The following is a 25,985-nucleotide window of genomic DNA, read 5'->3' on the forward strand; positions in this document are numbered from 1 at the left end:
GGTGTCCCGATTAATTAATCACGATTAATCGCATCAAATCTCATATACAAATATTTGCTGAGAAAGCAACAATAACTCAATATATAATGATTATACATATTTATATCAATATATAATTATACATAGTTATCTTTAAATAATTAAAAATTATATATATATATAAAATATTCAGATAATTAAAATGCTTTACATTACTGTAGCAGAAGAGTTAATCATTGATAAGACCATACAAAAATCGGCTTTAGAATACAATGTATTGTTTACTACCATATTATAGATCATAAGTCAATCATTGGCATACAGTTCACAGCAATCCATTTCACAAGTGAATTTGTCAATCAGTTGGAGATTTATTATGAGGGCTTGTTTAAGAGCCCGTCAATTTACACCTGCGTCAGACATGCTTGTGTAGCGTCTCGGGTGTGTTGCGTCATAAACATAATATGTTTAGGTCACTGTGTCAGTTAAATATAGTTTAATACTCAATCTTTAAACACATCTTGAGATCCCTTAGATCGCATTTGCGCTTGTTTTCAATGCAAGAACGTAACGCATGTTTGTATTGTTCTGCCTACTGAAGTGTTTTCTTCACTGTATAAACTGCGTGTTGCTCATACAGCTTACTGCCCTCTGGAGAAACAGGTGGTACTACAAGCTAACGTTGCAGTATTAATATATTTCAGTATATATTAATATATAAGTATTAGTAATATATGCATATTATTTACTTTTAATATTTGCAGTATTTAAAGATTCATGTATTGCAAAATTAGCTTCAAAAATAACAATTGTGCATGTGCACAATTTACGATTTAAATGTATCCAAGTGGCTTGAGTGTTTTGCACCAAAGTTTGTTCAGATCCATTTAATGATTCAATGACCATATCTAGTGATGCCAGAAGGTGGTGACAAATAAGTGTCTTTTGTGAAATGAGTCACTAAATTAACGTTTAAAATCCAATTTTAATCCTTTAACATTTGTATGTCTACAGACCTACAAAGAGACTTTAGAGGATTTAAATATTATAAGAACAAAGCAAATCTATAATTTCCCTTCAGTTTGTGAGCTGCTGAGCATGACTTTTATCAAAAGACAACAATAATATTATTATATAATTATTTAATTTATAATTTGTTTGAATGAAGTCTGTATGTATTTTATGTATAAAAATCATGTCTACATATCTCTTCACTTCAATAAAATGCATAAGTGTTCTAAGAACACAGCAGATCTATAATTTTTCCTAGTTTGATGACTGCACACCAACACAGCGGTAAAAAAACAGGAGCTGATATTATAAATAGCTTTACATATTTAACACAGATCTAGTAATCTGCTTGAATTGGCAAAAACAACTGATCAAACTATTACCTCACAAACATAACATAAAAAGCATAACTTAATGAAGACTCATGCGCTGATATGAACGTCACTTACGTTGTGTGCTTAAAAGAAAGATTGTCCCATGTATTTTTTCTTCAGTGCATTTCACATAATGCTGCCAATAAGTAACTCTTGTTTGTGTGTTCTTCATCTTAAAAAACATGGATAAATGTTTGAAAGCAACTTTGTAGAAATGAATAGAGCAGCGTTGATTAAACTGTCTGACTGACGGCCTATTACGTAAGGTTTTTCGGCTCATGAAACTCACCAGTGATTGGCTGGATGGTTGCCCAATCAGCCCAAAGTAACAAAACGCAAAGAATACTTTATACAAATCCACGATTTGGATTCAGTATGGGTTTAGCTTGAAAATGTGAGGGGGACCAAATCACCTTTTTAAAGAGTGCGGGGGATATACCCCCCAAATCCCCTGCAGCGGCTACACCCTTGACTATAGGAATAGAATTGTAGGCTAAATCTCTGTAAAAATCCACAGAACATTGGAAAGAAATCAATCACTGTTTAAAAATGTTGTGGCACTGGAAAAAGAACAACGTTGCATATACAGTCATTAAATCAAAGTTAAAAATACAATTGTATCAAATAAAAAATATATTGACTTGTTTTAACATATCTGGAGTTCAAAGGTACAGCTTAACTTTCTCCTTGATTAAAACTGTATCGTCAGCTTAATAGATGTACAAAAGATAGCTTATCGTCCTATTGTGTATATTGGCGTTTGTATATATATATTAGCTGTAAATCATGCATATATGCATGTAAGCACATATTTATAAAAATAATACTACTTAATTAAATGTATTTGTAAATACACTAACATTAACATAATGTAAAATTTATTCAAGGGAGTCTTCAGGACACTTTCACAAATTCCAGTCAAATTAAGTTACTATGTCATACTTGTGACATGTTGCTGATAAATGACTGGGTTACATTTTTAACAGTCTGTTGCTCCTTCACTGGTTCAGGATAATGCTTTTATCAGGTACAGTTTATCTCCTTGTTCACTGGTAAATATGGGGGCCTTTTTGTAATGTTCCACCAAATCCTCCATAGAGCTGAACTTGCGCTGACCGATGCAGTAGAATCCATCTTTTAGCTGCACCTTGAAATGCTTGTTCTTGTACAGTGCCTTCAGAGAGATGGCGAAGTCCTTTGGCTGTAGATAAAAATAAAAAACTTTGTTCACAACAAAGCACAAAGCTTTCATAATGAATTATGTAAAATTCCTTCAAACCATAACAACAGTGAATTAAAGACTGTTTACAGATACAGCTTACAGTTAATGAATGCAGATGAACAGACTGGCAATTGATCTCTAATTTGAGAGTGTGTGTGCTCATGTGAGCACTGAAGAGTATGGAATGATATTCCGGACATTATTCAAAAGGAATTGCAAATTGTATTTGCAATTGCGTTTTCAATTTGTGGACGCATAAAATGTGACATAATCCAAACGCAATTGCAAATCGCGCATTACGGTTTGCATTTTCGTTTAAGCGAACGCACAGTGACCGCCAGATTTCAAATGGAAAAGCAAAGTCTGTTTGCAACTGTGTTTCCCATATCTTACGAGTTTTGGCCCTGTCATATTTAAATAGCAATTTCAATTACCACATCTGCTTTTTCACTTTCTCAGCATCCCGTATGTAGCCAGCCAAAACTCAAATGGAATACAATTTTTTTTATTTTATTTTTTTTTTTTATTGCAATATTAACAAACAGAACAAGACCATACATACAAGAAATATAAACAATCTTTCAAAACAAAAGAGAAATTATGGTTCAGAATACATTAAGAGAGGAAATGTGAAAGAAATTTAAATATATTCAACAATAGTCTAAAAAGAAAAGAGAGTAAGAGAAGAAAGAAAAAAAAAGAAGAAGAAGCACAAAAGAAAAAAAACATTAAGAGAGAATATTAAACATGGCACTAATTCTGGATGTTTTCATTGCTTTCTTGTTAACAGAAGTTGAAATTGTATTTAAATACATCTTCAGTTCTTCTTTGAAAAAGCTAAAGTGGGGTTTACTTTTCATATATTTACATTTATGGATATGAAACTTTCCAATATATAAAAGAAGGTTTATACAAAAACATGCATTAATTAGATTCTTGTCTTTAACATAAAATCCAAAAAGAATGTGTCTATATGATAAAGAAAAGTTACATAAAACCTTTTGGACAATCAGAGCATCAATATTGTTCCAGAAAGACAGAGTAAAAAGACATTCCCAAAACAAATGATCAACAGTTTCAGAGGAGGCTTCACAAAAAGAGCAGGAAGTATCAATATCATTTCTAAATTTCTTTAAAAAGTATTTAACTGGATAAAATCTATGAATAATTTTATAGGATATTTCTTTAACTTTATTAGTTAGAAAGAATTTCTGAGGAAGTGACCAAACATATGACCATTTAATATCATCAAAAGGTTATTCCAATAAGAAATGGAGGAAGGAATTGAAGTAACAGGGTCCAAAAATAATGACCTAATTTTATAATTGGATTTATGTATTGAAAAACAAATAGAACCAACCGCAGTAGATTCAGGGCTAGAGGGAGAAACAGAAGTCACTGTAGCACTATTATTGTTTCTAAACAGCATACAGATTTCCAAAGAGATGGCCTTGAAAACTATATTAAATTCTTTACTAGATACTGGGAATTGGTATCCTGAAACAAAATCGAATAATTAAATAAATTACCTTCACTATCAAATAGCTGGTTTACTAATATCACCCCATTATTGAACCAGTTTTCAAGAAATAAAGATTTCCTCTTATGAAGAATATTACAGTTGTTCCAAATTAAAAAATTGTGTGGCGAGAAATTATGCTTGTAAATAAGTTTCCAAGCCATAAGCATCTGCTGATGATAATTGGAAAGTTTGACAGGAAGTTTACTAATTGAATAATTGCACATTAAAAGAAAATGTATACTTCCTAATTGAGAAAAAATATATCTTGGGATTATACTCCAAATAGAAGATTGATTGTGAAGGAAACGTTTAAGCCAATTAATTTTTAAGGTTGTTAAGAGAATCAAAATCAATGAAATTTAAGCCACCTTTATTATAAGAATTCAAAATAACTGATTTTCTAATACTCAAATGGAATACTAATTCCCTTAGTATTTCCATTTCCGATGCCTTACACAGAAACCTGTCAATCAGGGTCAAGGGTGGGATTATGCTATGGGGCGTGTTTGTCTTGGGAAGTGATGTCACTCACAGTCGACGGTCAAGAGGTGATGCCCTGAACAGACGCCGGTTTATCAAATCAAATCACTTTATTGTCACACTACCATGTACACAAGTGCAACAGTAGGTGAAATTCTTGTGTGCAGTTCCCAGCAACATAGCAGTCATGACAGTGACGAGACATATACCAATTACAGTAAACAACATACTTACACAAAACAATTTACAAATCAAATGTACACATACTTACACAACACAATAATTATATACAATGTACAGTAAACAATACACACAATATACAATACAATAAGTAGGAGTATATGAAATATATATATATATATCTATGAAGTTGTATATTGAGGAGAATATGTTGACAGTGCAGTGTGAGATTATAGATGAATAAAGTGCAGTGCTAATTATTGATCCTGATAGACTGTGAGTGATGTCACTTCCAAACACGCCCCATAGCATAATCCCACCCTTGACCCTGATTGACAGGTTTCTGTGTAAGGCATCGGAAATGGAAATACTAAGGGAATTAGTATTCCATTTGAGTTTTGGCTGGCTACATACGGGATGCTGAGAAAGTGAAAAAGCAGATGTGGTAATTGAAATTGCTATTTAAATATGACAGGGCCAAAACTCGTAAGATATGGGAAACACAGTTGCAAACGGACTTTGCTTTTCCATTTGAAATCTGGCGGTCACTGTGCGTTCGCTTAAACGAAAATGCAAACCGTAATGCGCGATTTGCAATTGCGTTTGGATTATGTCACATTTTATGCGTCCACAAATTGAAAACGCAATTGCAAATACAATTTGCAATTCCTTTTGAATAATGTCCAGAATATCATTCCATAGAAGAGCCTCTGTAAACATTAACATTTTTGCAAAAAAATGTATTTCGACTGGTATACACAGGGTTCACAAATTCATGGAAAACCTGGAAAGAAAGCTTGGATTATAGACTTTAAAAAGTGTTACTCTGGAATTGGTAACTTGATCTAACCCTTTAAATTAGTTTTGTTGGTGAAACCTAATTTAGTCCGATTAATTCATACATGTTAAATAATTGTTTTGTCTTAAACCAATCAGTTAATGTAGCTTTTGCCACATGAAGCACAATTTCAGATTAACATTTTAGTGTATAGGCCAAAAATAAAAATAAAAAATCAATAAAATCAATCATGGAAAAGTAATGGAAATGTATGTGGTCAATATAATTGTTCTAGATATGATATTAGATATTTAATTAGCATATTTCATTGTGAGTGCAATTTCTATACAATTATATAAAACAAATTATTGTAGAGTAAACCAAACACCTTTTAAAATTTCCCTCCAATGTAAACAATGAAATATAAAAAAAAATGTTTACGTCAAAATACATTCTACTATCCCAGTTTATTGTTCATTGACAACAAAAGTATAAACACTGAGCCTCCCAGGCACTATCAAAACATTTATGTTTATATTTTGAGCAGCATGATCAGCTACACCCATCCCTTTCTAGCTCAACCTATAGCGTGAGTTTGGGTGTGGTTACTTGTAGTAAGCTGTTCAGCTGGGAGAATATGAACATCCATGTTAGGTGTGTACAGAGGAAAATACATTTAACTTTGCCTACAGAAGTTAATTCTAAAGTTTGAGATTTTCTAAAAGACAGATTGAAACAGTAAAACCAGATTGAACATTACCATAGCACATTAATTTCAAGGTGGTTGCCAAACTTGCTGAGTTGCTTCTCAACAAGTAAGTTGCACTCAAGGTTTTGCCACACAATTTAGCTCATAACTGTCGGGCTCCAGATAAATTCATAAGATACTCAGAGTATACATTTTTACGCTCACTAGTTACCAGAAGAATCATCCTACCTCATGTGCTGGATCCCCTGAACACCAATTTGCTGTTCAATCCGGCGACTTTATCGGACGACTCAATTCCTTTGCCACGCTTTCTGTCCGGTGTGTATATGTTATAGTGGTCTTCTTCATTACAACATTAAACATTTATCACCTTTTATGTAGTTTGGCCTATTTGTTCATAGTGTGCGAAAGGGCACGATGAGTCTAAGGTGTGTTGGCAAAGGTTGTTTGAAAACATCTTTTATTTTTGTAATTCCATTTGGTGCCACTAATAGCCAAGAAATTATTTACTTCACCTTTAACTTATCAATTAATATGCATTTTAAAAGCAACATGTTTTTTTTTTATTGAGAAAGCTGTTTGTTCTCTGTTTTCATTAAGTGTTATGCCAGATTTACCATAGACTCGCTGTCTCTAATGAAGAAGTCCCCATCAACACCTCTCTGGTTCAAAACCACATCCGCCTGATGTCGTGTCACTTTGCCATAGTACCACATTCTTCCTCCAAACTTTCCATTCATAGAAGGCCTAATGCAGTCATAGTTTGGATTAGGTGCACCTGAATTCTCCAGTTCTTTATGAGATTTATCTACAACTGTGACATAGTTCTTGGGCACTAGTCCCACTTGACCATTCCCCTTTCTACACTTCCACCATTCAGGATCATTTTCGGGTTTCTCCAACACATCCATGGGTTCATCCTTGTTGAAATTCAGCTCCTCGTCATTCCTGGAGCTGAAATTATAAAGTGCTTGTACAGTCTGCACAACCTGAGTGCAATTGTTATTGTGCCCAATGAGGGACAGTTTATCTTTAAGAGAGCTCACAGAATCTCCCCTGATTGTCCTGTCTATATCCTCTGTGACATAATTCGAAGGGAACCATCCAGAAAGACCGTTATAAGTTCCTTGCCACCAGCCGTCGCTGCACTTCTTCATGACGGTAACCCTTGTGCCTTTTACCAAAGAGAGTTCGTCCTCCCGTTCAGCGGTGTAGTTGAACTTGACCAGTGCAGGTAAGTTGAGATCATATAGTCGCTCATCATTGTCAGCATGTTTGTCTGCACTGGAGGGCAACTCTCTCATGCAGCTTTTCTGCTTTACTTTCCCAAACACTGCAATCACATAAAGTGGAGTTATATACAGTTAATATGTGGATACATGCTTACAACAGTATCTACAGTATATGTACCACTGCAAGCTGACATAATGTATCTTTGGGAAATGCATATGAGTCTGGCTACACTAGACTGTATACGTTTATGATACCACAATAATATGAACCAAGGCTCAAAGTCTGATGTCATTTTTTTATTATATATCACTTGAAATTCAAACCTGAAGCCTATTCTCGTAATTGTAACAAGAACGCACTTTTTTGTGTCTTGTTTGTGTTAAGCAAGACCAAAAACAAAGGTGGAAAGTAGTGAATTACAACTACTCTCATTACAATACTTGAGTAAATTGTTCAAATATTTCTACTTTTTTAAGATTTAAATAAATAATAGTACTTTTACTTTTACTTGGGTTAATTAAAATTAAGTACCAACTTCACCACTGACGTGCGGTCTGGGTAGGCAAACTAGGCACTGCCTACCCTGCCAAAGTTCTAAAATAAAATGTTTATTAAATAATAAACTTATTTTTTACTTTTTATTCTTTTGATTTATATATGCAATATATGTGTTATTCCAATTGTTTAGACGTTATGATGACAAATGTAGCAGTTACGCATAATCAACTAAAAACCAATGGTAGAATAAGCAGTGCTTTTACGGTCCATTCATTGCAGACGACACGCGGAAAACCCATGTTGCGCATGCGCACTTCGATCCTGTATTCTTTAACATGTACGGCAAAAAGCACAAATCTGCTGTGCCTTTTGACGTAAATATGTTATGCCCGTAATCATCTCCGTTACGTATCACACATGGACCAATTAAAATCGAGATATTCCTGGACATTTGCGTAGCTAACGTCATTACACCACAGCTAGCGTACATGCCTAATCCCCGCCAAAATCAAAATGACAGCACCGGCCGTAATCACGGAATTAAGAAATTTTTCCAAACTCGATTTTAATTCCAAATATGAGTTAATTGCAAGAGGGAGGTCTACGCCAGCCTTAGATGGACTAGTACAGCAAAAGGGCCCAAAAATGATCCGATCATTTCAAACTGATTGGTATGTAAGAAAAGATTGGCTATGTGGCTGTGCTAACAATCAGCGGCTGTACTGCTATCCCTGCCTGCTTTTTTCAACCAGTCAGACTGTTTGGACTTCAGCGGGATATTGCCGATGATATGCCGCGCTTGTGCGTAACGTTCACTGTTTACGCGCTTGTGTGTGTGTGTGTGTGTGTGTGTGTGTGTGCGCGTGTGTGTGTGCGTGCGCGTGCGTGCGTGCGCGTGCGAGAGAGAGAGAGAGAGAGAGACACGATAAACATCCTGATTTGTACATTTCTTGATATGCCGCACTTGTGCGTAACGTTCACTGTTATTACGTATTAGCTTAAACAATAAATCAGGTAATCTGGCTTTCATAACTCAGTGCCTAGCCTCTTTAAGACATCACCGCACGTCACTGAACTTCACTACAGTTATTTTTCACCACAATTACAAAGTACAGAAAAATTTGGGGATTTCTTGTTTACTTGCTACTATACAGTTGAAGTCAGCATCATGTTGTGGGGGTGCCTTGCTCAGGAGGGACTGTTGCACTTCACAAAATAGATGGCATCATGAGGAAGGAAATTTATGTGGATATATTGAAGCAACATCTCAAGACATCAGCCAGGAAGTTATAGCTTGGCCACAAATAGGTCTTCCAAATGGGTAATGACCCCAAGCATACCCACAAAGTTGTGGAAAAATGGCTTAAGTACAACAAAGTCAAGGAAGTGGAGAGTCCATCACAAAGCCCTGACTTCAATCAAATAGAAAATTTGTGGGCAGAACTGAAAAAGCATGTACAAGCAAGGAGGCCTACAAACCTGACACAATTACACCAGTTCTGTCTGGAGGAATGGGCCAAACTTCCAGCAACTTATTGTGAGAAGCTTGTGGAAGGCTACCCAAAACGTTTGACCCAAGTTAAACAATGTAAAGGCAAAGCTACCAAATACTAACAAAGTGTATGTAAACTTCTGACCCACTGGGAATGTGATAAAAGGAATAAAAGCTGAACTAAATCATTCTCTTTACTATTATACTGACTTTCACATTCTTAAAATAGTGATCCTAACTGACCTAAGACAGGGAAAGTTTTCTACGATTAAATGTCAGGAATTGTGAAAAAATTAGTTTAAATGTATTTGGCGAAGGTGTATGTAAACTTCAACTGTATGTCTAAGACAAACTTTTTAAATACCGTAGAAAGATATAATGCCAATAGTGTCGGAGATTGTCGGAATTGTGTTGGAAATTAACAGGGACTCGAAATTGACAAAAATATCCCCAAAATTCAAATTATGGGGGCAAAAGAAGTTCCAATTCTTTATTTATAATATCTGATATTGCTACAATTACAAACAATGCAATCTTCTTTTGACTTTTGACTTTTCACTTTACATTATTTTATTTCCCCACCGTCCAGTTCCTCACACCATCGCACACACAGACAGGCTCTCCCTTTCTATTAATCTGCATCAGTTCGGTATTGTACTCATGTGTTAAATTCCATAACCATTTGCCCCTCTTGTTCAAAATAAACTGTGCTAGCGGGTAACACTCTTGCTCACGGTACTGAACTTCCCTGCCCTGTGCTGCTGTTTATCTGTCTGAAAAGCCTCACCCGCTAGAGGTCAAACGTGAAGGGATGGATGCTGTATAAAGATGGTATGAGAAATTACACATCATAATGTAACCAAATGCTACAATTTACTTAATAATAATATCTCAATATGATAAATAACCATAATGTTCATTGTAGACTTTATTACTACAAATGTAATACAAAAATACATAAAGAACAACCACAGATCAACCACATTTAGTGTTTGAATCAATCTCTCACTAAACACTGTGTGAAATGTTTATTTATGCCTTATTTTATTCAGTTGGCATATAGGTGTTGAAAACAGTTTGCTTAATAATCTCATTCCATATCTGGATAATTTCTGCAATATCATAGATGGTAAATTTAGTGCTCTATGATATTGCATTATATTAGTTTTGTAAAAAATGTTTATTAATTTACAGAGAAAGCCACGCGTCCAAACTCTGCACGAGGGGCACTGGAGGGACGATCGCTTTTGAAGTACTGGGCGGGGCTTCGTGGCGGGGGGGAGCAGGTAATAGTGCGTCGGGAGGCAGAAGAGAGTCCCGAGGCTTGGGTGCTGAGAAAAGACTCAAAGCACTTACCATGCTCCACGCACCCGGCAGGGGGCGGGTTAGAGACTGAGGAAGAGGTCCTGGAAAGGCCTCTTCGGAACTGCCGGGGCTGAGGCGAGGAAGCTGTGTCTGGGGAGCCGGGACTTTAGAGTTTTGGAGCCGGGGTGCTGTGAGAATGGCACGGAGTGGCTGGATGACCCAGGGAGTGAGGAAATCACTCTTTTATTGAGAATGTGGCTGGGAGCTGCGTCCGGTGCCGAGGTACCAGTCGTGAGCCACGAAGGCTGTGGGGAGGAAGGAGGATTCCAGTCCAAGCCCACACTCACGGCAGCCCGGGCAAGCATATCGGCCATCTGAGTGTCAGCCTTCAAGGGAGAATTCATGCTGGCCGTGAGGCGAGCTGCACTCATCCCAAGCTCGGACGGAAGTGAGCGAGCATGTCGGGGGGCGGGTGGTTCGTGGGGATTTACCTGGCAAAACCGAGCCCGTCGTCATCCCCAAATCACCTTCAATGCCATCCGTGTCGTCCTCAATACTGTGGGAAGAAGGAGCGACACGGGGGGCGGCTGAAGTGGCATTCACGTTGAGGAAGGAGAGCTGTGACCGCAATGCTGCCATGAACATGTTCTCGCAGTGAGTGCATGAACCATCCACAAACACCGCCTCAGTGTGATTGCTGCCCAGGCATACGAGGCAGCGTCTGTGGCCATCAGTCTTGGAGAGATATAGACCGCATCCAGGAACTACACAGAGGCGGAAGGGTATCTTGAAAAAGATGCGTCCTGAAAAGGACGTTCAATACATGTCTGTGTGTTGCTCTTTTATGAGTGAAAACTCAAACTCTTTTAGAGAAAAAAACTCTTTTAGGAGGGGAAATCACTCTTTTAGGCAGTGAAAGCACTGTCGAAGTGCCCAGGGGCGTGGACTGCACAGCGTGCAGAGAGAGAGAGAGAGAGAGCGCCAGCTGGAAACGCGCTGTAAGATCCAACAACCACTCGGACTAACAGACGCACACCCGCTTCCCTTTATACCCATATGTCCGGGGGCGGGACATGCAAATTATGTCTGCCAATTTCTCATTGGCCTTTTCTCAAGTTCAGAGGTACGCGAGGCTCCCAAGGAAGACATTGTGTCTTTTCATTCGACACAACGTCGAGTGAGTGACAGAAGGGGAACTACAAATCATTACAGGCCAATTATAATTTTCTATCTTCATGACTTGAGCATTGCTAACTATGTAAGTCTTGATAAACTGAAATACAGGTTTACTATCTCCCATACTGTAAATAATTGTATTTTGCTACTAAAGTCAGTGAAAGAAAGTGAAGAAGAAAAAAGAATACTGATTGAGTAAGAAAACATCAGTTTTGATGTTAAGAATACACAGTTCTGGCCCCGAATCCACTGAATGAGTCTGTGTGAGATCTTTTACACAGATAATTAAATACACACCCAGTGCTGTCAACATCTGGCCTTCATTTCCAAATAATCTGGACTACAGTATAATAAAGAAAAAAAAGTTGGAATTATTCAAAAGCATTTTTTTTTTTAATATGCAGTTATCAAGCATCGCTAGAACCTCAGTTGTAATTGTATCTACTTAACATGTACTTTGGTATGCATTTAACCAAAATAATTCTATTACACAGAGTTGAATTAACCAAAATGTATTCCCTCTGCACGCTCAAGAAGATAAAATCTGGAGGAAAACTTGTAGATTATATATATGTATAAAATATATATGTTTATATGCGGATGCATGTAAATATTATTTTATGTATATAATATGAAATCTCTGTGGACATAATTTAAACACACTGGAGCTACCTATATTGGTATACTGTGCTGATATAACTGATCAGCCCTTCCAATCATTTATTTCGGAAACTTTGGTAAAATTGGTTATGTTTTAGACAAAATACTCTTATCACAACATTTTTTTTTACAACTAATTACAGCTAAATTGTAACTAAAATGTACAATTTAGAACCGAAATAGTAGTAAATTTGTACTAGCCACCACTGTTTGTCAAAAAAATGTATTTAACAAAATGATTCTGAAAGCTACATACACTGATTGAAAGAGACCCCATTATAATTTATAACTCATTTATGGTTGGGAAGCGTAGGACACATTTATGTCTCTACCTTTTGCCTTGGCCAAATTTGTCCCCACCAATTTTTGAAATGGTAAATGGTCTGCACTTATATAGCACCTTTTTTAACCATTTACCAAAGCACTTTACACTGTGTCCCATTCACACACACACACACACACACACACACACACACACACACACACACACACACACACACACACACACACACACACACACACACACACACACACCAATGATGGCAGAGCTGCCATGCAAGGTGCTAGCCTACCATTGGGAGCAACTTGGGGTTCAATGTCTTGCACAAGGACACTTCGACTTGTGGAATCAAACCGCCAACCCTGCAATTATTGGCCAACCCCGCACTACCACCTGAGCCACAGTCGCTCCTGAAATATCTTCCATCAGGTAAGTGTCTAATTCAGAAGAAACATTGCCAGTTCTTTAGCAGGCGTTTCGATTTCATTTGTGTGGGTTATAATGAGTGTAAGATTTGTATAAGTGTTAAGTACCTCACTGTGAAACAACTAATTTTACATATACACTATATTGTATGTTTACAATATGTATTTGTATGTACTGTCTGTAATTTACTGTAGTTTGCAGAATTATAGTTTCCTGAAGCAACAACATTTAATTTTCAAACATTGCCCTGAATAGCCAGACTGTCATCAAGTCTTAGAGTGGACTTCAACCCAAAGGCTAAACAGAGATAAAATTAATATAGAGATTGTACACTAAAAACGTTTTGTCGGGTGCCCTAAAATTTTGCTTTTTCCAATTCAAAAATGTTATTTAATCTGTCTAAATAAATCTTACATATTAGCAGGATACACCACCAAAAGTTATTTTTAGAGTAGAAATAGGTTACTACTCATTTCATTGCAACAAGTGATTAAATGAGTGATTCAATAATTTGCAATGAGTTTAAAATTTATCTGCATAAGTTTTACAAAGATGGTTTCACATGTGGCTTATTTCCAATTTTACAATCTTTCCATGAAACGGATCAGAACATTACAGACAGACCTAATTTTGTTGGCATCTGTCCTCAATATTGAAAGAGTTCTCTAGCTCAGCCCAGATTTTCAAAAAGCTGAGTTTGACTATCAATGTAATGTGACCCCTGGCAAGCTGCTTCCTCATATCCATGACAGGAACCGAGCAAGCACAGCCAAATCACCCTTTGTTTCTGTTCGGCTGAGCTTAGTCCTCCAATGACATCATAAGACAAATAGCCTCATCACAAACAGATACGGCTTCCAAGAACTGTCAGAAAATGTATAGCTGTTATTTCTACACACAATGCAACACATGCATCCACACAAATAAAAACCTGTGATAAACTTGAGCATGTGTTTCTCAACTCTCAGCTTTTCTGTCCTTTTCTTTCTCATTTTAACCGAAAATATATTTAGTTTTGTGACAAACTTTCTGCAATTTTCTGAATGCAGAATCACACAGATAAAACTTGAATATAGAACATGACATTTTCCCATTGTGCTGGAATTGGTCATACCCCCATTTGGAATACAATAGCCTCTCTGAACTTCCATGGCATTCTAATGCACACAGAGAGAAAGAAATGCGGACATAGAGCAAGAAAGAGAAAAAGAGTTGGCAGGAGGCCAAAGCAGCAAGCAATTTCCCCCTCTTCTCCTGTAAACTGAATTTTCAAGTCTGTGTATTGAAAAGGGAGCAAACAAAACCAGTGCAACAAAGGCAAACACAAATAAGGAGGCTCATTTGCTGAAGAATACTTAGAGCTTTGGAAGCTGCTCATCGCCACTGTTTGTCCTCCAAGTTCTGCTGCTTCACTATGCCAAATCACAACACCCCACTGTCTTGTCCACTGTAATGTGGGGGGGATAAAACACTCTAAAATGCTGAATGTGTTACAAAGAATACAGTAATGATAGAGCAAGAAGCACAGAGTCAAAGCTCTCAATTATTCATTCACATCAGTCATCATGTGCTAGAAATCTGTGTTGAATTAGAGAGCTTCCGCCTGCCTGCACAGAGCAGCTCATGTTGACAGTATAGTGGGGATTGGGGGGCTTAAATAGGTTTCTGCTTTGATTTTTTTTTAAAGGCTGTACAAATTACCCTGAAGGGGTAGATGCTATTTCCTCCCTCTCTTATGGCAAATTTAGAGAAATAAGAAAGTACTTGAAGTACCTGAGTACAGACATGATGTCCTTTAACATGTATGTCCATTATGTATATTTGATATTCTATTAGTAATTCATCCAGATTAGAAACCCAGAGATAGGGGTGTGTAGCGAAGCCATTATCTATATTTGTGTCTGTATCTGTCCTTTTGACAAAATTATCTGTATTTGTCTCTGTATTCGGATAGAACCGTTTCTTCATTTTAAATAAGGAGAAATATTCAATTTATTTGAATAGTATTTAAACCTTTATGGAGTACTTTTTTTTATAATGTTTTAACCAGTAAATTTCCATAATCCCTGATGTGAATATAAATGTGCTCAATCCAACACACTCGTCAGGTGAAATCATCAGGATTCGTACGACTTTTCTAAATTTGGCTAGTTCGTATGATATCGTGGGACTGTACTCGTTTGAATCCCCACAATAACTACAGCCAATGAAGTCGCTGGACATTGTTTCCATCTAATACGCGATAATTACTTGATTCTGTCACACACAGCTTTCTATCTTGTGCACACACTCTAAACCTTACTGATTGGTTAAATTTAGATTAGGGGTTTGGGTAAGAGCATAATATTAATAAGTATGTCCTTAACGCCTCATGTGTGAAACTCATGCTTACTTCCGCATTACACATCCGGGAATTTTATATGATGAAGTCATACGAGCTTATGCAAACAACATTGTGCAAGGTGAGACCATACGAAATAGCCACCTCGTAAATTATGTACGAATTTTCATGAGATCAGGTTGGTTCAACTTATAGACGAGCTCTGACGTGAAATCATCCCTTCAGGTCAGGAATTTAACATTGGGCTCAAGTTTAGGCTATAAATGAATACATGAGAATCACACGTGAATCGTGTAATACATTAACAGACATTTCAAGAAGTGGAATGTATGATGTCGTATCTTAATTAATGTTACACTTGACAAGCTTCAGACTCGAACAATTAACGGAGAACGCAAACAGAGTCGAGACTGCGCCCATTCGATCTGAAATCAAAACGTGCGTATTTTCTGTATTCATAAGGTTTACACTTTAGAAATATTGGCTGCACAGATTCATACATTCTTTGTCATTTTGCATATGTTTATTTAAAATAGCACTTTATCCTTGTGCTTCTTGGATAATGAGTCATATGAATACTTTTTAAATTATTCGGATGAATCCGTTATTCGTTTTGAAGTCATAATCCGTGCCTTTCTGAATAAGATATTTGGCTTCGGGCACATCCCTACCCAGAGACATACAGTACAAAGCACATGAAACATTTCTTAAACATGTCATTAAGCAATACATTCTTACATTTTTCTCTTTCCTAACTAAATAGCTGAAAATTCCATTGGGTTTCATGGTCTTTAAATTATGAATAATACAGACACTGTAAAGTAAGGACTGTTAGGATGAGAACTCTAGCTTCTCCATAATACTGTGCACTTACAGCAAGTATTCAAAATTCACACTGGAAAAAATACAACAATACAAGCCTACAGGGCAATGACAAAAACTTTATTAATCAAATGTGTGATCTTTTGTCATTCAGTGGATTAGAAAATAAATAAATACTCACGAAAGAAGTGTTTAAATAGGTTTGCCATATCCATTCCCAGTTCTGTGAGCAGCCCCTTCTGTCTGCAATTCTCTTTCTAACAGAGCTGCTATTCAGTGAGAACTTCCTGACAGTCCAGAGTAATTGACAGGGCCAATATTCACCCCACCCACATGACTGTCCTCAGCCAATGGCTGTAAAGGGGTCTTTTCTGTGGACTCTCTAACAGCAGGCAGGGCCCCACAGGAACATTTGTGGAAATGTATCAAGCACTTTACTCTATGGCAACCATGTCTATTACTATTTGCATGTATGCATATTGCAGGTGATATATATTTGGTAACACTTCACAATACGTTTCCATTCGTTAATATTAGTTAATGCATTGCGTATTATGAACTAACAATAATCAATATATATTTTTTACATCATCTATTTAGTTTTGTTAATGCTAGTTAATAAAAATACAATTGTTCATTGTTAGTTCATGTTAGCTCATAGTGCATTAAATATTGTTAACATATACAACTTTTGATTTGAAAAATGTATTACAATATGTTGAAATTAACATTAAGATAAATAAATGCTGTAAAAGTACACACAATTTTATTGTATTTTTTTGCTTGTTGAATTTACTGAATTAAAACTAAAGCAACACAATTCTATAATATTTTGTCACAACTTGATTTAATTGAGAATCCAATAATTTTTTTTAATGGAAGTTTACTTAATCCATTAAGTCTACATGAATACTTTGAGGTGTTAATGTAGCATTAATCAAACTGGGCAGCGGATTTCCATTTCCCAGCATGCTTTGCATGGGACTGGCTAGGGAGAGTAAATGTTAAAATTATGTGTTTTTGTGCAAGATTAAAATAAAGGGGATACTTGTTAGTGTTTAATGTTGTAACGAATGCAGACAGGAGGTGCGGATCCAAATGCAGGTTTTATTAATAACAACGTGAAAACAGAAACTGGGAACAAAAGAAAGATCCATGATGGGAAAAAGGAACTAAACATGAGATAACAAAATAAGAGTGAACAGGCAGGGAACATCCACGACGGGCAGGGGAAACATAAAAAACAGTCAGAACATCGACATTCAACGTGAGCAAACATTAACGATTGACAAAGACTGAGCAAAGAACCAGGGTTTAAATACAGACAGGAACAAGCAAGGGAATGAGGGACACCTGGGGAACAATCAGGGAAGGAGAAACAATCAGTGGAAAACCAATCATAAAAAGAACTACAACAACCAAGCAGGAACTAAACTAAATTTCAACATAAAAGCACAGAAGCAAAAGACAACAGAGAACATGACAGCATAAGAGAAACTACAAAAGGACTGCAAAGACCAAAACAGGAACTAAACAAAACTTCACAATAACAGTAAACATAACATAACCCCCTCAAAAGGACCGGATTCCAGACGGTCCTAAAGAAAACAACAAGAACAACAAACACAAATAAATGTCCAAGGGGTGAGGGATTGGAACAGGGGGAAAACAGACAGACCAAAGGGGGTACAGGGACAGTCCAAGGAGGCACAAGGGGCAATTAGGCAGTCCACGGGGGCACAAGGGGCAATCAGGCAGACCAGGGGGGCCTAGAGGGCAGACAGGCAGTCTATGGGGGTGTGAGACGAGGCCAGGGTCAGGTGGCCTGGGGAGCCTCCACCGGGTAGGAACAGGTTTAGGAGGCCAGGGAGGTGGCCACAAGGCAAGGACTGGTTCAGGAGGTGGCCACAAGGCAAGGACTGGTTCAGGAGGTCTGGGAGGTGGCCACAGGACAGGGACAGGTTTAGGTGGACTAGGAGGTGGCCGTGGGGCAAGGACTGGTTCAGGGGGCCTGGGAGGAGTAGCCGCCACTGGGGAGGCCGGTGGAGCCGCGTGGGGCGGAGCCAAGGGAGGCTCGAGAGGCGAAGCCGAGGGGGGGTGATGGCTTGGAAGGCTCAGAAGGCAGAGCTGAGGGAGGCTCCGGAGGTGGAGCTGAAGGAGGCTCGGGAGGCGGAGCCGTAGGAGGCTCGGGGAGAAGGGCCGTGGAAGGCTCGAGAGGCTCTGGAGGCAGAGCCGAGGGAGATGGAGCTGTAGGAGGCTCTAGAGGCAGAGACCTGGAAGGCTCTGGAGGCGGAGCCGAGGGAGGTGGCGCCGTAGGAGGCGCTAGAGGCTCAGGGTGCTCGGGAGGCGGAGCCCTAGGAGGCCCGGGAGGTGTAGCCGTAGGAGGCTCGGGAGGCGGAGCCATAGGAGGCTCAGGGAGAAGGGCCGTGGAAGGCTCGAGAGGCTCTGGAGGCGGAGCCCTGGAAGGCTCGAGAGGCTTGAGAGGCGGAGCCCTGGAAGGCTCGAGAGGCTTGAGAGGCGGAGCCCTGGAAGGCCCGAGAGGCTTGAGAGGCGGAGCACTGAGAGGAGGAGCCCTGGAAGGCTTGAGAAACGGAGCCCTGGAAGGCTCGAGAGGCGGAGTCCTGGAAGGCTCGAGAGGCTTGAGAGGCGGAGCCCTGGGAGGCTCGAGAGGCTTGGAGAGGCGGAGCCCTGGGAGGCTCGAGAGGCTTGGGAGGCGGAGCCCTGGGAGGCTCGAGAGGCGGAGCCCTGGAAGATCTAGGAGATGGGGCTGAGGAAGGCGGAGCCGAGGATGGCTCAGGAGGTGGAGCCGTGGGAGGCTCTGGAGGCTGAGCCGAGGAAGGCTCAGGAGGCGGGGCCAAGGAAGGTGGCGCTGTAAGAGGTTTCAGAGGTGGAGCCCTAGAAGGCTCTGGGGTCTCTGGGAGCAGAGCCGTAGGAGGCTCGAGGGGCGGAGCCCTGGAAGGCTCGAGAGGCGGAGCCCTGGGTGGCTCGAGAGGCTTGGGGGGTGGAGCCCTGGTAGGCTCGAGATGCTCGGGAGGAGGAGCTCTGGAAAGCTACAGTCGAGGCTACAGGCGCTGGCTCAGGGACGGTCGAGGCTACAGGCGCTGGCTCAGGGACGGTCGAGGCTACAGGCGCTGGCTCAGGGACGGTCGAGGCTACAGGCGCTGGCTCAGGGATCGGTCGAGGCTACAGGCGCTGGCTCAGGGACGGTCGAGGCTACAGGCGCTGGCTCAGGGACGGTCGAGGCTACAGGCGCTGGCTCAGGGACGGTCGAGGCTACAGGCGCTGGCTCAGGGACGGTCGAGGCTACAGGCGCTGGCTCAGGGACGGTCGAGGCTACAGGCGCTGGCTCAGGGACGGTCGAGGCTACAGGCGCTGGCTCAGGGACGGTCGAGGCTACAGGCGCTGGCTCAGGGACGGTCGAGGCTACAGGCGCTGGCTCAGGGACGGTCGAGGATACAGGCGCTGGCTCAGGGACGGTCGTGGTACGCGCCGGCTTGGGTTTGCTGGGCGCTGAAGGCAGAGCCACGGGGGGTTTAGGGCACGGGGCTGCGGCAGGCGGAGGCTGGTGAGCAGAGACTTTTCCCCTTCTCCTCCTCCTCCTCCGGGCTGATGCGACTGGCGAAGCTGGAAAGCTGTTCCTGGTCATCGTGGCCTTAGGCTCGCAGGCCGTGGCTGACAAGGGCTCAGGCTCAGGCTCGCTGACCGTGGCTGACGAGGGCTCTGGCTCGCAGACCGGGGCAGGCGTGAGCTCTGGCTCGCAGACCGGGGCAGGCGTGAACGGGGAGCCACACAACAGCAAGGTTAACTCCAGGAAGTCGCGGAGAGTCCAGCCGCATGATGCCGGCGGCAGCCGCTCCTTCAGCCAGCCACTCAGGTTTTCCCTGAAGAAGACAACCAGGGAGGTGTCCGAGAAGTCCGCAACAGCCGCCAGTTTAAGGAAGTCACGGACGTGGGCCTCAATAGGACGGTCCTCTTGTCTCAGGCAGAGCAGGTGGTATCTGGCGCGTAATACTGCTGGATCCATGGTTGGTCAATCGTTCTGTAACGAATGCAGGAATGCAGACAGGAGGTGCGGATCCAAATGCAGGTTTTATTAATAACAACGTGAAAACAGATAAACTGGGAACAAAAGAAAGATCCACGATGGGAAAAAGGAACTAAACACGAGATAACAAAATGAGAGTGAACAGGCAGGGAACATCCACGACGGGCAAACAAAATAAGAGTGAACAGGCAGGGAACATCCACAACGGGCAGGGGAAACATACAAAACGGTCAGAACATCGACATTCAACGTGAGCAAACATTAACGATTGACAAAGACTGAACAAAGAACCAGGGTTTAAATACAGACAGGAACAAGCAAGGGAATGAGGGACACCTGGGGAACAATCAGGGAAGGAGAAACAATCAGTGGAAAACCAATCATAAAAAGAACTACAACGGACTACAAAAACCAAACAGGAAACAGGAACTAAACTAAATTTCAACATAAAAGCACAGAAGCAAAAGACAACAGAGAACATGACAGCATAAGAGAAACTACAAAAGGACTGCAAAGACCAAAACAGGAACTAAACAAAACTTCACAATAACAGTACAAAAAACAAAAGACAACAGGGAACATAACAAATGTTTTGTTATGTTGAGATGTAAAAGAGTTTGTTATGTTGGAGTTTTGGGGGTTACCTTTATGGTGAATAGCGGAGCTTGAGCTAACGATGAGGGCAGGTACAAGTATCATTTAAAATGTATTTTATGCTTCATTGAGGAAATGATTGTCTGACTATAGTGTCTATGGTGGTTCTAATTAGCAATTATTTACCATGTTAACATACACCATCATTAGATTACATAAACAAAATAAAACATTTTAGGTACATTGACAGGTCTAATTTTGTTGGGTTTAACCTATTCAACTAGGTTCTTTCTACACAGTGTTTGTGTTCAGTTTACATAGGAATTTTAAGTGAAGAATACTAATTTCAAGCTTGTGGAACCAGTCCACAACTGAATTAAATTCAGCCAAGTGTTATTATTTTGATTATATTGATCATTGTTATTTCATGTTAACAAATGTTGTTAACTAATGTTAACAAATAGAGCTTTATTATAAAGTTTTACCTCTAAAGAAATTAGAACTATAATAGATTGATTATGAAATAAAGAATCCATTCAGCCTAATAAAAGCAGTTTTATTTTACATAGAGCTGGGCTGACTAATGGGGGTTAGCATGAGATCACATGAAGAGCTTAGTACTACTCCGTTTATCTCAGTAACCCCACTATTATTGGACAATTTCACTCATGGAATGAATTAATTATTGCAGATTGTAGATAGCAAATTTCTGAGTTGTCACACAGTCTCTTCCCTGTCTAAGTGGGTGGTTCTCAACCAAAAATAAGATGCAATGTGAACCAGACCTATCTAAGACCATTGACAGATATCAGCCAGTGCAACATAAACAAAACAATACTGACTACCTTTACCTTTAAAGGTTAACGAAGTAGCCTATAGAATGGTGGATAAATTTGAAGTTCTGCAGAGACCTCACTATAGTTTAATTGACCCAGTGTGGGTCTCCAAGGGTTGTTTAATAGTTTGTCCAATGGTTCAATTATGTGTTCAGTTCAATCTGATTAAACTGTTCTGGGCAAGAGCAAGTTCTTAGAGTTTCTTCAGATCATTGGAGTACAGTCATCAAGCTGTTTACAAACCTGCAGAGCTGTTGTGCAATAGAGACTGTGAAATGCATCTCTGCAGCACCTGGTTCAGTAGATAGGGCTGTAATTTAGTGAAATGAGGTCACAGACAGAGGGACCTGAATTGCTTCCTGAGTTGTGTGAGAAAGTTCAGTGACTGAGAAAAAGAAACAGACTCAACCTGCTGTAAGCATCCATTCTATAGTTTATACAGACAGAGAGAAAACTGAGATAAATACACTACCAATCAAAATTTGATTGGACACACCACACAATGTTAAACAAATCAAAACTATCTTGTATTTTAGATGCACTAGAAGCTGATGATGGAGATAAGTGTATGTCTGAAAAAAAAACTTAATCAAATATAGGCCTATATCATTAAATCACAGTCAAATCTGCTGCTAGACAATTGTGTGTTAGAAATATATTAGTCTGGGAGTCACAATCACTTTATTCTGCATGCAATGGTTGTGACAAATATAACATTGAAAAGAGATTAAATGAACTGACTATTCCCCCAGCATTTAATTGGTTTGTCATGTCTGATTAAACAACTAGGGATCTTGAATAATCACAGCACGTAAAAATGAACATCAGCTTCTGCTTTATTTTCCTTGAAAGGAGAGATAACAGAGCCCACATAATTAAGCACAAACACTACAGTGTTTGAGATCCATCCAAAACCTACAAATGCATTGCAGCTGTTCACTAGAGGAACAGCCTGCAGCTACCTTTCACTGGAAATGCGGACTAAAGTGCTGCGTTTGTGTGGATTTCATGACACAGACAATATAATAAATAAACAGCCAAGCATACCAAGAAATGTGTTAAAATATACATCCTTTACTTTGAAATCCTCATACATCCTAAGAAATTTGCATCTCTTTTTTGTATTTCCTCCAAAAAAAAAAAACTAAATGAATAACTAAAATCACTTTTTGATGCAATTAGCTAACAACTCTAATTCTGAAACTGGTCCTATAAGAAGTACCATTTGACTCTAATTGCAATTTTTGATAATAGCATAAAGTCTTTTTTTGGTTTGCAGATTATTATTGCCAATAGAGGAAGAGAATGCCATGAAAGGTGACAAATCTCAAATTTGAATTTTTATGTGTCGTTTAGAGGCAGGTTTATCTGAAATAGCTGACACCACAAGAAAACCAATGGGGAAAATTTCTGAATATCAGTTAAGTAGTTGGTACCACCAGCTTAAAAAACGTTATAACACGTTGCATTATTAACATTGCTGCAATGGCTAGTGCAGTGGATATTAGTGTAAACTGTCCACTTCTTCATACTTCCTACGAAATCAAAGAACAAATGGGAGTAGCATCATTTAGAACTAAATTTGGCCAAAAGAAAGTATTTTTGCATTTGTTTCGGTGGTTCGTAACAGCTCGCCTGGGCGAACTATTAGGAAATCTTCTTACTGGCAGCTAAAGATCTTCTTACTGTTATTGGTCCACGTCATCGGTAGTGTGACTTGGAGCTCCACTTACTTTGAGGCCAACAGCTAACTCCTTTTCATTCAGTTAAGGTCAGTCAACATGAATACACAGAGCTAGAGCAAATTTACCTTAATCTGTAGGATTATTTGCGTAGAGACATTTTCATGTCATGCATTCTGTTTAATTAGTCTACAAAAGGAATCAAATCTACTCAAATAATCTCAAATGTCCATTTACCACGAGTACCATGCCTTCTGCAGTGAAAGCCATTTACACATCTGCCCATAGTAAGTTATGCATATCATCATTCTTTGTCTGTTTTTTCCCATTAACACACTTTTATATATCCATCTTTGCAGGAGTATCAGTGTTATCATATATCACAATAACAGAGTGTAACCGGCTCATTTATTATGGCTGCTTATAGCGTGTTGTAATCAAGACAAATTGTGCATTTTCTACTGCAGAAATACATTACTTTAAATCATCATCGAGTGGTTAAATAAAGCATCTTTTACTAAACATGTGTGAATTCTACTCATAAAATGAGGCATAAAGTAATTGCTAACACATTTTAATGTCACATTAAAGTTTTACATGAAGTCTTGAGCATCCTCATATTGAAATGTACCTCTAAACGTCTCCCACAGCAGTGTGGTGGGTGTCATAATGTTCGCAAATAGTATGCCGTTGCTCAGCTGTTTCAAACTTCTTGGCTCTGAGCGAAGAATTAAGAAGCACTTCTCCATGAGCGTTTTACTTTGAGTTTTCTCTTTCAAGCCAACAACTATGCGATTACTGGCATGGTGGAGCAACAGATTGAAGAGAATAATGCTGAGGAAGCAAGTTTAAATCAATTATATATTTATAGCAACATACCTAAATATTAACACATCCGGTTTAATGTCACAGACTATCGTCCCCTTGAGTTCTGATGTTTGTCACTTCAACAGTAATGCAAAACGAACGTTAAGCATGTTCAACCGAACCACGCATTGACAATGCCTTGGCCAAATGCTCGAATCTGCATACGTGTACTTTCGTAAAGTATGTTTATAACCTTACTCAAATGCTGATCCTGTCCTTTGCTTTAGTCCTAATACATATTAACGAAAAGCCCTGCTGACTCAAGTTATTCTCTGGTCCAGTGCATTATAGTTAGAAAGATGAAACATCAGCACTCATTTATAGTGAATAACTTTATTATCATCAGTTGCATATGATGATGTCCCCTGTACATCTTGTGTAAATTATGAGAGTGAAGTCAGGTCGGTGGCAGTCTGATAATAAAAATGAAGACAATTGTTTTCAGCTTCTGCTGAACCATTGCATCATTTCAGATTCTGACACAAATGAGGGAGAGAAAAGCTATTTTATGCAATGATCAGAGAAGACAATTAGCAACTGCAATTGCAAATTTTAACATTATTAATCGTATCGCAAATATAAAAGATAATTTGTGGTTGCGATATATTAAGTTGCAAATACAATAAATATGAAATTAAACACTTCATTTGAGTTATATAGTACATTAATTGCACAATGTACCAAGACTAATATATTAAATGAAAGCTGCAAAGAGGTGTTCAGAAGTGCCGAGGAGGGGCCCGGAACATTTCTCATTTCTGTTATTTATGACATTTATTTATTATTATTTTAGTTCACATTGTGCTAAACAAGCACACATTCAAGTGCTGTGTATCTATCAGTCTTAATTTTACATCTGTGATGGCTTAATTCTATCAGCTAGAGGCACCTGGTTAGTCATGCAGATATGGATCAGGAGCTTCAGTTAATGTTCACATCAACCATCAGAATGGGGGGGAAATGGGATTCCAGAGAATGGCCAGACTGGTCAAGCTGACAGAAAGGCTATGGGAACTTAGATTACCACTCTGAACAATTGTAGTGAGCAGAATAACATCTCAGAATGCACAACATGTCGAACTTTCACCTTGAGGCGGGTGGGCTTAAACAGCAGAAGACCAATTAAGTTCTAAGTTAGTGTACATTTGTGCTGAATTTCATTAAATCAGTGATTAGTTTAAATAAAATGTAGAACTAGTGAGTGGCAATGATGATTCTTTTTTTACGTTCAAAGATATTATGGATCCTTTAAAGATTTAGCAGTTTGTCTGATGAACAGATGTTTTAAAGCAGTGTTTTTAGAAATGCCAAAATCAAGCAACTCAGAGACCAAACTCTTTGGAGTTAACAGTCCATCTGTGAGTGATATTGTGAGCAGAAGTCCACTGAGCAACAGACCACATCTGCACCTTATGATGCTTCTGAGCAATCACTTTTTTACAGACCCAAATGTTGCCGATTTACAGCACACAC

The 25,985-nt window shown here is 39.2% G+C and overlaps 1 protein-coding gene across 2 annotated transcripts; it reads right to left on the reverse strand.

Annotated features, from left to right (window-relative positions):
• Nucleotides 1–1,189: 1,189 nt before the first annotated feature.
• On the reverse strand, nt 1,190–24,652 carry LOC127649567 (cytoplasmic protein NCK1-like). 2 transcript variants are annotated; one of them, XM_052134731.1, is made up of 3 exons: nt 24,525–24,652; nt 6,873–7,588; nt 1,190–2,565 (listed from the first exon to the last, which is right to left on the reverse strand). In XM_052134731.1, exons 2-3 carry the CDS (start codon nt 7,557–7,559, stop codon nt 2,371–2,373), a joined length of 882 nt encoding a protein of 293 aa, XP_051990691.1. In that variant the 5' UTR covers nt 7,560–7,588; nt 24,525–24,652; the 3' UTR covers nt 1,190–2,370. The 2 variants fall into 2 exon arrangements, with proteins under 2 accessions (XP_051990691.1, XP_051990690.1); XM_052134730.1 differs by lacking the exon at nt 24,525–24,652 and adding an exon at nt 16,670–16,765.
• Nucleotides 24,653–25,985: the final 1,333 nt, after the last annotated feature.

Source organism: Xyrauchen texanus, chromosome 9, assembly GCF_025860055.1.
Source record: "Xyrauchen texanus isolate HMW12.3.18 chromosome 9, RBS_HiC_50CHRs, whole genome shotgun sequence".
Lineage (NCBI taxonomy): Eukaryota > Metazoa > Chordata > Actinopteri > Cypriniformes > Catostomidae > Xyrauchen > Xyrauchen texanus.